General features: G+C 39.1%; 1 protein-coding gene across 5 annotated transcripts; it reads left to right on the forward strand.

Annotated features, from left to right (window-relative positions):
* The first annotated feature begins 1,223 nt into the window (after positions 1-1,223).
* Positions 1,224-11,603, forward strand: SMIM8 (small integral membrane protein 8). 5 transcript variants are annotated; one of them, XM_086707376.1, is made up of 3 exons: positions 1,224-1,322; positions 8,880-9,037; positions 11,140-11,603. In XM_086707376.1, exons 2-3 carry the CDS (start codon positions 8,903-8,905, stop codon positions 11,296-11,298), a joined length of 294 nt encoding a protein of 97 aa, XP_086563502.1. In that variant the 5' UTR covers positions 1,224-1,322; positions 8,880-8,902; the 3' UTR covers positions 11,299-11,603. The 5 variants fall into 5 exon arrangements, with proteins under 5 accessions (XP_086563502.1, XP_025781432.1, XP_086563504.1 ...); XM_025925647.2 differs by lacking the exon at positions 1,224-1,322 and adding an exon at positions 1,329-1,459; XM_086707378.1 differs by lacking the exon at positions 1,224-1,322 and adding an exon at positions 1,682-1,857.
* Positions 11,604-14,842: the final 3,239 nt, after the last annotated feature.

Below are 14,842 nucleotides of genomic sequence, written 5' to 3' on the forward strand. Positions count from 1 at the left end.
TGCTGTTTTCCACAGTGGCTGCACTAGTTTGCATTCCCACCAACAGTGCAAGGGGGTTCCTTTTTCTCTGCATCCTCATCAACACTTCTCACTTGTCTTTTTTGATTGATGGCCATTCTAACAGGTGTGACATGGTATCTCATTGTGATTTTGATTTGCATTTCCCTGATGATTAATGATATCGAGCACCTTTTCATATCACAAACAGCTTTTAAATAAAATTTAACTTATTTTGTCATAATATTGCCTAGTCATACCAGATGGTGATGAACTTTTAGAAATTAAACCTCAAGTCAAATATAAAGTTAATTTGGCTTGAACGAACGAGTTTTAAATTCAAAATTCATCTGCCCAAGCTTTACACAAATCCATGTCCAAATCTGAGCACCTGCTATGTAGGGAAAGGGTTAACATTAGGCAGGGAGAGATAAGGGACCTTCAGGGAGGCAGGCAGCAGACGGGTTGGAGAAAAAAAAAAAAAAAAAAGATAAACGTATTCAGACCTGCCTGGGCTAGGTGCCATGAGTGGAGGCTCACAAACTTTCTGATAAGGTCCCAATAAAAGGGGACAAAAATCCTCCCTAACTACCCAGTCAAGACCCCTCTCACTCTTGAGAGCTTCATACTTTCTCAATAAACTCACTGCTTTGCTCACTCTCTGTTATCCACCAGATTCATTCTTCCACTTTGTGAGACAAGGACCAGCGTCTCTCCCAGCCTCTTGTAATACTGCTATTCTATTTTGTTTGTTTAATACAACTGCTATACCAACAAACTTTAAAATCGGGAAAGTACGTGCAGACCAACAACCTTATCTATTCTTATCACAACCATAGCTACAAATGTCTTCTATCTTGAAATGTCAAGGCACTAGTAGAACGGCAGAGTATTAACTGCACATTTGAATGACTGTGCCTCTAAAATCTGGGCAAGGAGGATACCAAATCCCAGCCTTCTCCCCGAATTCAGAAAGCTTTCCCCTTCCATTAAATAAATGTATATGTTTCTAGGTGATGTCTCCTTTTATTTATACAAAACACAGACACATGAAACTGGAAGGTTATTTGAACCGTAGGAGGCTGAAAACTAAAGGTAAAAAAGGAAGACGCTAAACACGCCCCTTGCAAACTCCAGCAGGCAAATCCGCAGGCGGCCCCAGGGCGTAGGAGGTTACCCAAGCAGGGCTGGCCTGGGTCCCACAGCCCACGAGCCTAGGCGTCACAGCCTCCAGGCTGTAGGGGCCGCTGTGGCGCTGAGCCGGCTGGGCGCGCTGGGCCGCTCTCTCTCGCAGGCAGAAACGAGGCGGAGCGGAGAGGGAGCAGGTGACCTCTGGGCAGGTGTTTGGCGGCGGGTGACCGGTGGCGGGGCCGCGGGCTGCCTGCAGGAACAGGACGGCAGCCCCACCGCGCGCTGGTGCCAGGTCTTGGCGGGCCCGGCCGCCCTGCGGCCTTACTCCCAGGTGCGTTGGACCTGACGGCGTTCTCCCGAGCACCCCGACCCCTCGGCACTCCGTGGGCGCTCTGAACGGTCTCGGAGATCTGTGGCCCCACAGGACCTATTTCCCGCCCCTTACGTGCTAGGAGCCCGGGCCTCTGGTCAGTGCTCTATCCATGGACACCTCCACCCCAAGAACCCTCCCATTTCCTGTACAGTCACTTGGTGTCCCTGCTCACCAAACTCCTGTTTAGGAGGAAATGGTGTTGTAATTGTTTTCACTGGAGGTGCTCTTTCCTTTAGTAACTGTGTTAAAAAGTCTTATGTTCCACTTTGCAACACCGTGTCTGAAACTTAATTGAATGCAGTTTCTTTTCTGGAGGCTTCAGATGCATCTGTCTTCGAGAAATAACCAGCTGTAATGTAGGTACCACAGTATGGGGAGGGGAGTAGACCTTAATAATACTTTACAGCCCTCAGATTGTAACTAGGCTATTGTGAAAATCTTTCTCCCTTACTCAGGTAAAGTAAATTCAAGAGATGGAAAGATACTTTTTAAACAGTATTTTTTTTTTTACACCAAAAACAACAAATACGGAATCCATTTAAAACATTTAAGTGATTGCAATTTTATGTTTCATAATTCTGGAAATAACTTGTAGATGCAAAGTCTTATCGATTTTGAAGTAAGGTGAGGTCAAGTGGTGGAATAGGGGTGGGCTTGGACATTGAGAGACCTGGATTATTTTACTACTAATGACAAAGACACAATCTCTTTGGGTCTAGGTTTCTCTGTTAAAAAAAAAAAAAAAAAGAATTGGACTAGATGGTAAGCAGATAATGGCGACCATTTACTGAACATCTGTTACATCCTTTAAAAAAATATTATCTAAAAAAAATGTTATCTCAATCTACAGAGCAGTTCTATGCAGTAAGATAACTTTACCCCTTTAGGTGGAAACTGAGGCCCACAGAGGTTGTCACTTATTCAAAGACCTCCAGCTTATAAATAATAAAGTTGTAATTTGAGGCTATGCTACCTCCCCTCAAGACATAAATCCCTCTGATTCTAACCCAAACTTGTTTATTCTAATTTAAATTATTTTTAAGGTGTTTTGTTCCAGACTTCAAATGTTTTTTCTTACATATTAAGATAGGATGGTATATGAAACTGAAATAACAAGTGTATTTTATATCTCATTATTTTGTCAATTTTAAAATTTAGAAACAACAGTTTTTTATCATTTGTCAATAAGGGAACAAGAAATGAGTGATGGAAAAATGAAGAAGAAATAAGAGTAGGGGCTCCTGGACAGATTTTACCAACCAGGGTGGCCCTGTGGATACCTGATTTATGGAGTATTTTCCAAGTGGTCCCATACACAAACTAATCACCAAATTGCTTAGCCAGGAGCAGTGCAATGCCAAGTTTCCATCATCCCTGCCAGACTCTGTGTGTTTGTTTTGTATGATTCCCTTTTTAACACTGTACATGAAATTTCTTCCCTTAGCTTAAAAATAAACCTATCTTGAAAGTGAGTATAACTAGGGGCACCTGAGTGGTTCAGTTGGTTAAGTATCCAACTTGATTTTGGCTCAGGTCATGATCCCATGGTTTGTGAGTTGCAGCCCCATGTCAGGCTCTGTGCTGACACTGAAGAGTCTGCTTGGGATTCTCTCTCCCTCTCTCTCTGTCCTCTCCTGTGCTCTCTCTCAAAATAAATAAATAAACTTTTTTTTAAAAAAGTGAGTATAGGGGTGCCTGGTGGCTCAGTCAGTTGAGCGGCTGACTTCGGCTCAGGTCATGATCTCGCGGTCCGTGAGTTTGAGCCCCGCGTCGGGCTCTGTGCTGACAGCTCAGAGCCTGGAGCCTGTTTCAGATTCTGTGTCTCCCTCTCTCTGACCCTCCCCCGTTCATGCTCTGTCTCTCTCTGTCTCAAAAATAAATAAACGTTAAAAAAAAAAATTTTTTTTTAAAGTGAGTATAACTAGAGATTGGTCAATATCATATGCAAATAAGCAAGTGCTGGTTACTTGCGGTAGGAAACAAAGAGTAAGGAAAAAAGTTGGAGAAAGTGATGGGAAGACAAGTTCTGAAAGAAGTGTGCTAGATGTTCAATAGATATTTTTGTCTTAAGTACAGTTCATTTGAGTGGTAATGTCCAAATAGATTATTGCTGTGCTTTGAATTTTTGATGAGTTTCGCAGCTTTTAAAAGTGGAATTTATATTAGCTGTGCACTTGAAAATAACTAGTCAGCTTTTAGTTTTACAGTAAAAGTTTACTTTTGGTGGGGGCGCCTGGGTAGCTCAGTTGGTTGAGCCTCCAACTTCAGCTCAGGTCATGGTCTCACTGCTCATGGTTTGAGCCCCGCATAGGGTTATGTGCTGACCGCTCAGAGCCTGGAGCCTGCTTCGGATTCTGTGTCTCCCTATCTCTCTCTGCTCTTCCCCAGCTCATACTCTGTCTCTCTCTCTCTCTTTCTCTCAAAAATGAATAAACATTTTAAAAAAATCAATCAATAAAATCAATAAAAAAGAAGTTTACTTTTGATGTAGATATTTGTTTTCCCAAAGAGTTTTGACAATGAACATATCTGTGAATAAACAACTAAGGCTTTATACTCTATATACTGTGCTTATTCAACCAACATATCTTGAATTTCTGCTCCAGCCATGTATGTAGATCTTTGTGGGTCAGGCATGTGAAGAGATTCTAAAGAACTTTACACATGGAAAAGATTTTGTGGTGTTTTGTTTCTTCTATTATATATAACAAATTCTTGGCTACTAAAGCCCATTTTGGCCTCAGTAATCTACATTTTTTATTTAAAGTATAGAAGGTTCTTAAGATTTTTTTGTTAGTTCAATAGATGGTATAAACAAATTCATACAATTTTGGGAGAACTATTGTAACACCTTCGGTGACTGTGGCTCATTAAAAAAGCAATAAAATTGAGTTGTCTTTTTTTTTTTTTAATGTTTATTTTTGAGAGAGAGAGTGTGGGCGGGTGGAGGGGCAGAGAGAGAGGGAGACACAGAATCCAAAGCAGACTCCCGGCTGTGAGCTTTCAGCAGAGAGCCCAACGTGGGGCTAGAACTCACGAACCATGAGGTCATGACCTGAGCCAAAGTTGGACGCTTAACCAACTGAGCCACCCAGGCGCCCCAAGCTGTCTTATTTAAAGACTGATATATAATAGAAAATGTTGTCTGATAAAAGGCTGATATATAACAGGAAATGTTACTTATATACTCTGCAGAAAGTATCATAAACAATGGAAATTATGGTATATGAAATCTTTTAAAATACAGCATATAGTGTAGTAGGTAATCCCTTAATTTGTAAATGTCCCTTTAATAAACACTTCTGTGGCTTCTAGCCCAGATATATATTTTTTTATGTTTTATTTATTTTTGAAAGAGACACAGAGACTGAACGTGAGTAGAGAAGGGGCAGAGAGAGAGGGAGACACAGAATCCAAAGCTGAGCTGTCAGCCCAGAGCCTGACGCGGGGCTCGAACTCACAATCTGTGAGATCATGACCTGAGCTGAAGTCAGATGGTCAACCGATTGAGCCACCCAGGCACCCCAGCCCAGGTATTCGTTAATTGTCATTTCTGGTAAAAAGTTTAACATACATAGTGCATTGTTAAGGCGAATATGGATGTCTGGAGATTGTAATATAAGGAATACTGCCTTGGTTGCTTATTTCCTTGATTCATTACAAAGGAAACAGGTTCTGCTAAGGAAGAGAGGAGACCAAGGAATCTTGCAACTAAAATGAAGTCATTACAGTTCATGTTAGAACACTCTTAATCTGTAGTTTGTTTGTTTTTTTTTTTAATTTTTTTTTAATGTTTATTTGTTTTTGAGACAGAGAGAGACAGAGCATGAATGGGGGAGGGTCAGAGAGAGAGGGAGACACAGAATCTGAAACAGGCTCCAGGCTCTGAGCTGTCAGCACAGAGCCTGACACGGGGCTCGAACTCATGGACGGCGAGATCATGACCTGAGCTGAAGTCGGGTGCTTAACCTACTGAGCCATCCAGGTACCCCTATAGTTTTTATAGACATTTCATATAGGTTGAATTTTGACATCAAACATTACTATATCCCTTTGACTTTAAAATAGTGAAATTTCCCTCCCTCTCTCTCTCTCATTTTTTGGACTTGAGGTAAGTATTGAGTTAATCATCCTCAATTCTTGGCACATTTTCATCAACACAGAGTGTGTGTGATAACTGCGGTCTGAGGGCCCTTCTGTGCTCTACAGTATGTGCTGTCTATACCCACCTTCCCCATTACCTTGTTTTTCTTCCCACTAGACAATTTTAAACCATATTCTACTGGTTATCTTTGTTTTAAATACATGCAGCAATTTCTCAATAATTGAAGGAAAATGTCTCTTTGTCAGTTTATGGTTATAATGACTTACCTTTAGGGGCGCCTGGGTGGCGCAGTCGGTTAAGCGTCCGACTTCAGCCAGGTCACGATCTCGCGGTCCGTGAGTTCGAGCCCCGCGTCAGGCTCTGGGCTGATGGCTCGGAGCCTGGAGCCTGCTTCCGATTCTGTGTCTCCCTCTCTCTCTGCCCCTCCCCCGTTCATGCTCTGTCTCTCTCTGTCCCAAAAATAAAATAAAAAAAAACGTTGAAAAAAAAAATTTAAAAAAATAATGACTTACCTTTGTATATTTGCTTTTTCAGGCCTTCCTACTATTTTTATCTAATGCCCCAGTTTCAATTAGGGGTATACTGTGAGGCTGTGATTCAGTCCTAACAGCGTGGACATTGTGTTAACTGTTTCCTGCCTCACATTTTTTTATGGGCATGGCTGATTTACAGACTGTAATATCGCTTCCACTTTAATGATTGCTTCTTTCTGGTATTTTTTCCCCCACATTACAGTCAATCATGTTATTAGCTTAAGTAGAAACATCACTGGCGCCTAGCTTAGGCATCTGGTGACCACCATTTGTTACTTAAATTCTAAATACGTTTCCACATACCGTCTACCCTGCTCTCATGGTTGAGAGGGAAAGAAGAAATGTTAGCAGTTTTCATACAAGGAAAAGAAACCAACAGGAGTAGTTTGTTCTCATAAGAAAGGAGGAGTAGCAAAGGAATTTTACATCCCTCCCCCTGTATTGTTGACATTATTGAAAGGTAAGGCCGTAAATGAGGAGGAAGTTATAGGGATTCTGGGCCTAACGCAGAAGCATATGCCAAGTCCCCGTTACAGCTGGTTTTGTGTGGTATCAAGAAATTAATACAGGAAATGGGCATGTCGACGGACCTGGTCAGCAGGAAGCAGTGGATTTTTTGCCACCTTTGGGCATGATGAGTTTCAAGCAAGTGTATGCTGACTGAACAAATACCAGGCATGTTATGGAATTGTTTCAGAAGTTGTCTGTAGTAAAAACAAAACAAAACAAAACACTGTTCTAGTGGAGAAAATGAGTAACTTGCATACAAGAGAAATAACAACAACAAAACAATTGCTAGTTACAGCTTGACTAATGTTTGAAATGCTGATGAAGTGTTCTATGAATTGCTACCTCATATATGTCACGCCCAAGGTGGACTTTGCAAAAGAAGTAAACAAAGACTGATGATTGTTCTATTCTGCTGAATGCATCTTGGACGGAAAAGGTGAGACTACTTGTCATTGGCAAGTAGTTTACCTTCAGTGCTTTGGAAATGCTCATTTGCTCCCCTATGATTACCAAGCCAGTACATATACCTATAGGATGAGACATTTATTTAATGAATGAGAAATGCTGGCAAGAGAATGAAAGGAGCAAAATACAGTATCCTCCTGCTGATAAACAGTCAGTTGCTCTGCCTACAACACACTCCTATGCTTAGATCATGCATGTGTTGAGTTTTTCCCACTGAACTGCACAGCCATTCTATACCCATAAGATGGGGGTTAATTTTCACAGTGAAAGCACACTGCTGAAACAACTCTTTCTAAATCTGGATGATGAAGGGAAAACTGTGAAAATAAAATGAAGCAAGCTATTGGCATGATTGCTGAGACCTGGTGGTCTGTAGAGCCATCCACATAGTGAAATTTTGGGAATTTTGGGAGACTCATCTCCCAGACCAGTTTGATTTTAAAGACTTTGTGGCTAGAGATAGCAGTTGAACTATGAACTATTTTCCAAGAGTTAGCAAATCCTATAATTGATATATGAGTGCTAAGTAATATCAAAGTGGAACCAGAAAATGATGTTGAATATCGTGACAACAATGAAAACCATCATCCAGTGGATGAAGGAATAGGAAACAGCGAACATTTCAGAAGCCCTAGCAAGTATAGAAAGCATTGAGAAGTCCTTTCCCTTCAAGTAGGTGTTCCTGATGAGGTGTTTATGCAATTAAGTGCTATAGATGAACTAACCACTTCAACAAAGACAGTTTTGAAAAAACTGAACTAATTTTCTCCATAACTAATAAAGTTGCAAAAATATTGCCTTTATAAAGTCTGTAAAATGGAAAACTTAAAGAATACTTGTATGAACAAAGCCCCAGTGAGTGTTTAAATGTGAATGTTTGACTCTTGTTTCATAACATTTACTGTATGGTAGGGTTACAGCATTTCCCCAGAACATTTTATTACATTGTCATTAATTTCCACCTTGGGAAGCTTTCTTTCCCTACCTCTTTCCTTCCAACCCTCCCACACCTCTCCCCAGCATTAGGTGGCAGGAATGATAAGAATAAGCTTTTGCCTAATAGTACCTAGAAGAGAAAAATATTCACAAAATGTTGACACTCCAGCTGGCAGAACCATAAACCAAAAGACACATTGGGATTTAATAGGATAGAGTTAGTGTAATTAAGAGGAAAATGGATATTCACCTTGAGATAGCAGAGCAGTCCTTCCCAAAAGTCACTGACAGGCAAATGAGGAGTGAAAATAGCTACTTACCCTTACTGCTTGGTACTCATGCTTAGGTCGGTCCCCCAGAAGAAGGCTGATGAGCATGGGCCAGGGGTGAAGCTGTAGGAGAAATTGAAAAATGCCACTGTTCTTCCAAAGCTGTTGGAAAGTGAAGAAGAGTGAAAATGGGAGGAAATAAAGAAGGGTATGGATAATCCACTGGCCCCTGCTACCCTTAGCTTCCTCTTTATATAACAGGATACAATGTGATTCAGACCAAGAACAATTCTCCAGGCTTCTGTGAAAGTAGGAACACAACTTTTGCCCACCTGACTTGTTCTAAGAGATCAAAAATAACAATTTTATTAAATAAAATTTAGAGCACCATTTACAAAGTACATGTTATATGAAGTAATAAAATAATTGGCAATCACTCTTGGTATGTATCTGGACTGGAATTCAAAAAAAGGAATGCATGTAGAATGCTTTTTTTTTTTTTTTAAAGAACATTATCAGAAAAACTGTGAAGAAAAAAAAGTCTCTTATTTTACTTCTAGGTAATAAATCATCATTAGTCAAGATGTCTTCAGCACCAGAGTCTCCCGGCTTTAAAAAGGAACCACCCAAAGAGAAAGACTTTAAAAACCCAGGGCTCAGAGGAGTCCGCACGACAACCTTATTTCGGGCTGTGAATCCAGAGCTCTTCATTAAACCCGTAAGAAATATACCTAGGATAAGACATTATGTTCAGTTTAACTAGGCTATCAGAAATAGAAAGTGTTTATTTTCCTGTCACATTTGATTGTGTCATGAAAATTTTATGTTGACTAATAAGGCCTCTCTGATAAAAGCAGGTGAAAGGGAAATCTTAAATGCTATTTCTCTATACATATAAAACTAATTATTTTGAGGTATTTGAGAACTTTAATAGAATACAGTTGCACTTTGATAGATCAACTTCTCAAATTCCTCTTTAATATTTTATTTTAATAGTTGTACCAATTTGAAAGAAATTTTTATTGTTTGACCAGGTACTATTACATAAATAAGACCTTTCATTGAAATAAAACAAAATGAAAATCTGATCATTTTTATAGACTACAATTCTAGCCTTTATTGTATTTTTACCTAAGGGATATTGCAAGTATGAAAAATTTCAAAACATACACTAGTACACTGTAAGGGAGTTAGCTAATCATTTATATTTTTGTTGCAAATTATTGAATATATTTGACCAGTTTTATTTTAAAATAAATATAAACTTTATTTTTAAATTAATGTAAGTAAAATCAAATTATTATATATTTAAATGGATTTGGTTAGAATTTTATTTATTCATTCATTTATTTTAAAGAAATCCCATAGACTGAGCATTTGATTTTAATTTTAATTTTAATTTTATTTTAGAGACAGAGAGCATGAGTAGAGGCGAGGGTCAGAGGGAGAGAGAGAGAATCTTAAACAGGCTCCACACTGACCATGGAGCCTGATACAGGGCTTGATCCCACAACCCAGGGATCATGACCTGAACCGAAATCAAGAATCGGGACGCTCAACCAACTGAGCTACCCAGGCACCCTTTGGTTAGCATTTTAGTAAATCTATTTTTAAAATGTTTGTTTATATATTTTGACAGAGAGAGAGAGAGACAGAGAGAGACAGAGAATTCCAAGCAGGGTCCATGCTGTCAGCACAAGCCCCTTGGTTAGAATTTTAATAACATAGTTGCCAGTGTAAACTGTTTTAAAGTTAAATAGGTCAATTTAACAAGCAAGTAATTAAATCAAGATAGAATGTTTTAAAACCTTTGAACTAATATGTTGTTTTAATTGCCAAGTGCATGTCAAGATTTATAGATTTAAACTGCTTTTAGCTTTTGGCCTTGTTATATGTCCATCCAGGTCGAAAAGTTTGACCTTTATTCTTTTGATGATTAAGATTTGAAATAGTAGTAATACAGCAAGTATTACAGAAGCAGAAAATGCTAGTTGAAACTTGTATCACTACCACACACTCACACTGACCTAAGAAAGGTTCATTTGGGGAGCATGAACACACAGGAAGATCTGAGTTATAGTATAGACAAAACAAAACATTTCTATGGAATTGTAAACATCTTTCCTATACTTAAAGGCTTTTTTCCCCCCAGTGTCAAAGTTATATTGCTTAGTCTCTCAGGGTCTTGGACTTTTCAGCAGTAAATCAAACTTAGTATAGAACAGCATAGTATCTGCTCCAGTCACACAGTTTCTTAAGGTTATACAGTAGGTACCCAGAGGAGAGTGTACGTGTTGTCATTCTTGCCGCACTTAATATATGACATGAAAATTGAAGGCTTTTTGCAAGTTATCCATGAACTCAGGCAAGAAGAATAGCATGTTATACTTCATTCCTCACTTCTTAATAAGATTAACTAATTGAAGGTTTGCCAGTAGGGAAACTTGAGCTCAGGAAAGTTGAGCAACTTCTCCATGTCACACAGGTAAAAGTGAAAACTTGATCACTAGACCCATTTCTGTGTCTCATTTCCCTCACCCCTCTCCCAACCACCACCTTTCTGAAGATGCAGGCCTGAGAGGCTGTTGGCAGGAGACAGACTGGAGAGGAGAAGCAAGAGCCTTCTATAATCTCTGAATTATCAGGAGTTGACTTAATTGAATAAAGAACTGGGTAAATTGTTATAATGGAAAATATCACCATAGGAATGCTAGTATGGCAGTAAAGACTTGGTATGTCAGGAGGAAAGTACAACAGATATTTGGGTCTCCTCAAATGATTAAGTCTTAATGAGGATTTATAATTTCTTTTCTTTAACAGAACAAACCTGTAATGGCTTTTGGACTGATAACCCTTTCCCTTTGCGTGGCTTATATTGGTTATCTACATGCATCCCAGGAGAATACAAAGGATCTCTACGAAGCTATTGATAGTGAGGGACACAGTTATATGAGGAGGAAAACATCTAAATGGGATTAACAGTGCTGGATGCTGCAGACGGAGCTTTGCTAAAGGCCCTGAAATCTTCTAATGGAAGACTTTGTGAGTGCACAGTATTATGCTCCTTGTTCTAGAATGTGTTAATGAGGAAGGAAGGTAGCAGTTGTGAACGGACCACTAGACTACATCTCATCCTGCAGCCCTTACCCCATTCTTTGTTCACAGCAAGAGCTTCTCAATATTTTTCTTTCATGAAGTCCTTGTATGAAAGTGCCATTAAGAATGGAAGTTGTTTTTGTGAATTAACTTCTATATAATAAAAATATAGTGCCGGTGCTGTTAAATTTGTATGGTATTTTTAATATTTAAGATGAGTTGTGCATTTGCAACTGTTTTAAGGGTTTAGTTTTGTTTTGCTGTTTAGAAAGGCATTCATTTTTTCCTGGCATAGAACTTATGTTTATGACAAAAAAAATAATTGTAATTATTATGAAGCATACAGTCAACATTCAAGACAAATAATTTTTTTAATGTTTATTTCTGAGAGAAAAAGAGACAGTGTATGAGTGGGGGAGGGCAGAGAGAGAGACACACAGAATCCAAAGCAGGCTCCAGGCCCTGAGCTGTCAGCACAGAGTGTGATGTGGGGCTTGAACCCACAAACTATGAGATCATGACCTGAGCCGGAGTCAGATGCTTAACCAACTGAGCCACCCCGGCGCCCCCAAGACAAATAATTTTTATAGAGTCACAGATGGCTCGTATATTTTGGCGTTCCATTTCAGCTACTTTGGTCCAGAATTTTATTTCATTTGAAAAGGTAGTCCCACTCAACTATTAAAACAAATAAATGAGAGAATAACCCAATTGGAGTTTTTCTTTGAAAAAAAAAAAGTATATTATACTGAGCTATGGTGTTTTTATTTGACTACAACCAAATGTTACCTATTTTAGATTTTGTAAATTAATGTTACAGTGATATTACAAACATAAAACCAAATTTTCTTATGGTTATTTTAGAACTAGGACTATCCAACAAATAAGAAAAGAAGGTCTTCTTACTCTCTTGGGTTTACCGCATATAATTTAGATTTCTCTTACAAGGGTTTTGGACCTGTAGCATGTGTAGATTTTTATCTGTTTTCCAAATCACTATAATTGGGGCTCAGTAATAAATCTCATCTATGAAATTTTGTTTCATTTATTATTGCCAAATAACAATTACTGTATAAGCAGAGTTTATCACCATAGTGTGAATTTTTTTTAATTTTTTTATGTTTATTTATTTCTGAGAGAGACAGAGACAGAGTGCAAGTGAAGGAGGGGCAGAGAGAGAGGGAGACACAGAATCCAAAGCAGGCTCCAGGCTCTGAGCTGTCAGCACAGGCACAGAGCCCGTTGCAGGGCTTGAACTCACAAACGGTGGGATCATGACCTGAGCTGAAGTCAGACGCCTAACTGACTGAGCCACCCAGGTGCCCCACCATAGTGTGAATTTTTAATTTCTAGTACTTAATTGTGATTTGTAAGCTATATGAAAATGTAATTATGTCTTGTCTGTAGATATTAAAGAGCTTAAATAACTGAGTTATCTGTACGCAACTAAATCAGAACTTTATTCCTGAGCCCTAAATATTTCTTTGCTATGTCTCTCTATATAGTACACTTCATATAGTTTAAAATGCACTTAAGTAATGTAAAATGCCTTTTAATTTAAAGTATTATATTTTGCTTTTGGTTTCCCTGTGTACTTTGGCTGTTAAAGAATTAGAATTCTTCCGTTTTCAACTTATGCATTTAATATTACACCATCATTTTTTAGAATTTCTCTGTTATTCAGAATAAGTTGTTATTTGTTGGGGGAGATACTGTTTAGGTGAACTATCAAGAGACCATCACAGCACAGAAGGACAGCAGGAAATACAGCAGCCTTCAGCCATGTGACATCTATGTATGGGAATGAACCAAGGTAGCAGTGGATTCAGGGAGGCAGGTGCACAGCTGTGAAAAATACTGGGAGCGAAGAATCACACTGAATTTTAGGAACAAGTAACCTATTATACTTATTACAGGATAGTTACAAGTTACAGCACAGGCTTTGTGTGTGCAGAGAGTCAAAGGCTGCCTAGCTGTGTATTGATGTTCTCATTCATTCTCTGAGGGAAAAATGCCACTTGGACATTGTGTCTAAGAAAGGAATGGTCCAGGCGAGAGATGTACAGCGTTTTGGAATCAGGGCTCAAGTGGTTAAAGGAATGTCTTTCAGTGTGAGAATCTGGTTGAGACTGGGCAAAACTCAGAAACTTAGTAGATTAGGTCTTGAAGCAAGTCTCGATAAGTAAAATATTAATAAGTGGTAAGTGACCTTTTTGCCCAGGGAAGTAATCCATTCTGATAGGAGAGCTATTTGCCCAGAGGAGCAAGCTGTTCAATTGATAAATTGGTTTTCAAGAATTTCCTGAATAAACTGTGAAGTTATTTATTGGTGTAGCCTTATCCTCCATAGGGTAACCAATCTTTTCCAATTTGTTAGGCATGGAGGTGGTTCTTGGGATGCAGGACTACACATTTTAAAACAAGGACAACACATTAGTTAACTGCGATTTTAAAAACCAGGCTTATTAATTTTGAGTGCTAATGGAAAGTAACTTTTCCTTTAAGATACTGTGATGTTTCCCAGTTTTATTGCCATGGCACCAAAACATCACGTTTATAAAAATGTGAATTTATTGGGGCACCTGGATGACTCAGTCGGTTAAGCATCTAACTTTGGCTCAGGTCAAGATCTCACAGCTCATGAGTTCGAGCCCCATGTTGGGCTCCATGCTGACAGCTCAGAGCCTGGAGCCTGCTTCAGATTCTGTCTCCCTCTCTGCCCCTCCCTTGCTCATGCTTAGTCTCTCTCTCAAAAATAAATAAACATTAAAAAATTTAATTAAAATATATTAATTTATTAATTTTTCTCCTTTGCTGGGCTAAAAGAAATCAATTCTTTAAATAAAACATTTAATTTTTTTTAATGTTTATTTATTTTTGAAGGAGAGAGACAGTGTGAGTGGCAGAGAGACAGGGAGACAGAATCCGAAGCAGGCTCCAGGCTCTGAGCTGTCAGCACAGAGCCCAACATGGGGCTCGAACTCGCAACTGTGAGATCGTGACCTGAGCCAAAGTCGGACACTTAATGACAGAGCCACCTTGGTGCCCCTTTAAATAAACCATTTAAAAGAAAATGTAGGTTGAAAAATGATTCCCCCTGTTCTACCCCACCCCCAAAGATGTTCAGATCCTAATTCCTAGATCCTGTGATTATGTTACCTTATATGGCAGAAGGGACTTTGCAGATATGATCAAGTTAGGGATTTTGAGATGGGAAAATTACCCTTTATTATCCAGATGAGCCTGATATAATCTTAATCCTTATTAAGAAGGAGGCTGAAGATCAGGGGAAGAAGCATAGAGGTCCATGCACACAGGGGGAGAAAAGCCTACATCATGTGAGGCATGAGCCAAGGAATTCAGGTGGCCTCTAGAAGGTAAAAAAGGCAAGGAAACAGACTCTCCTGTAAAGCCTCCAGAAAGAACC

Source organism: Puma concolor, chromosome B2 (genome assembly GCF_028749965.1).
Source record: "Puma concolor isolate L17-30 chromosome B2, mPumCon1.1.hap2, whole genome shotgun sequence".
NCBI lineage: Eukaryota > Metazoa > Chordata > Mammalia > Carnivora > Felidae > Puma > Puma concolor.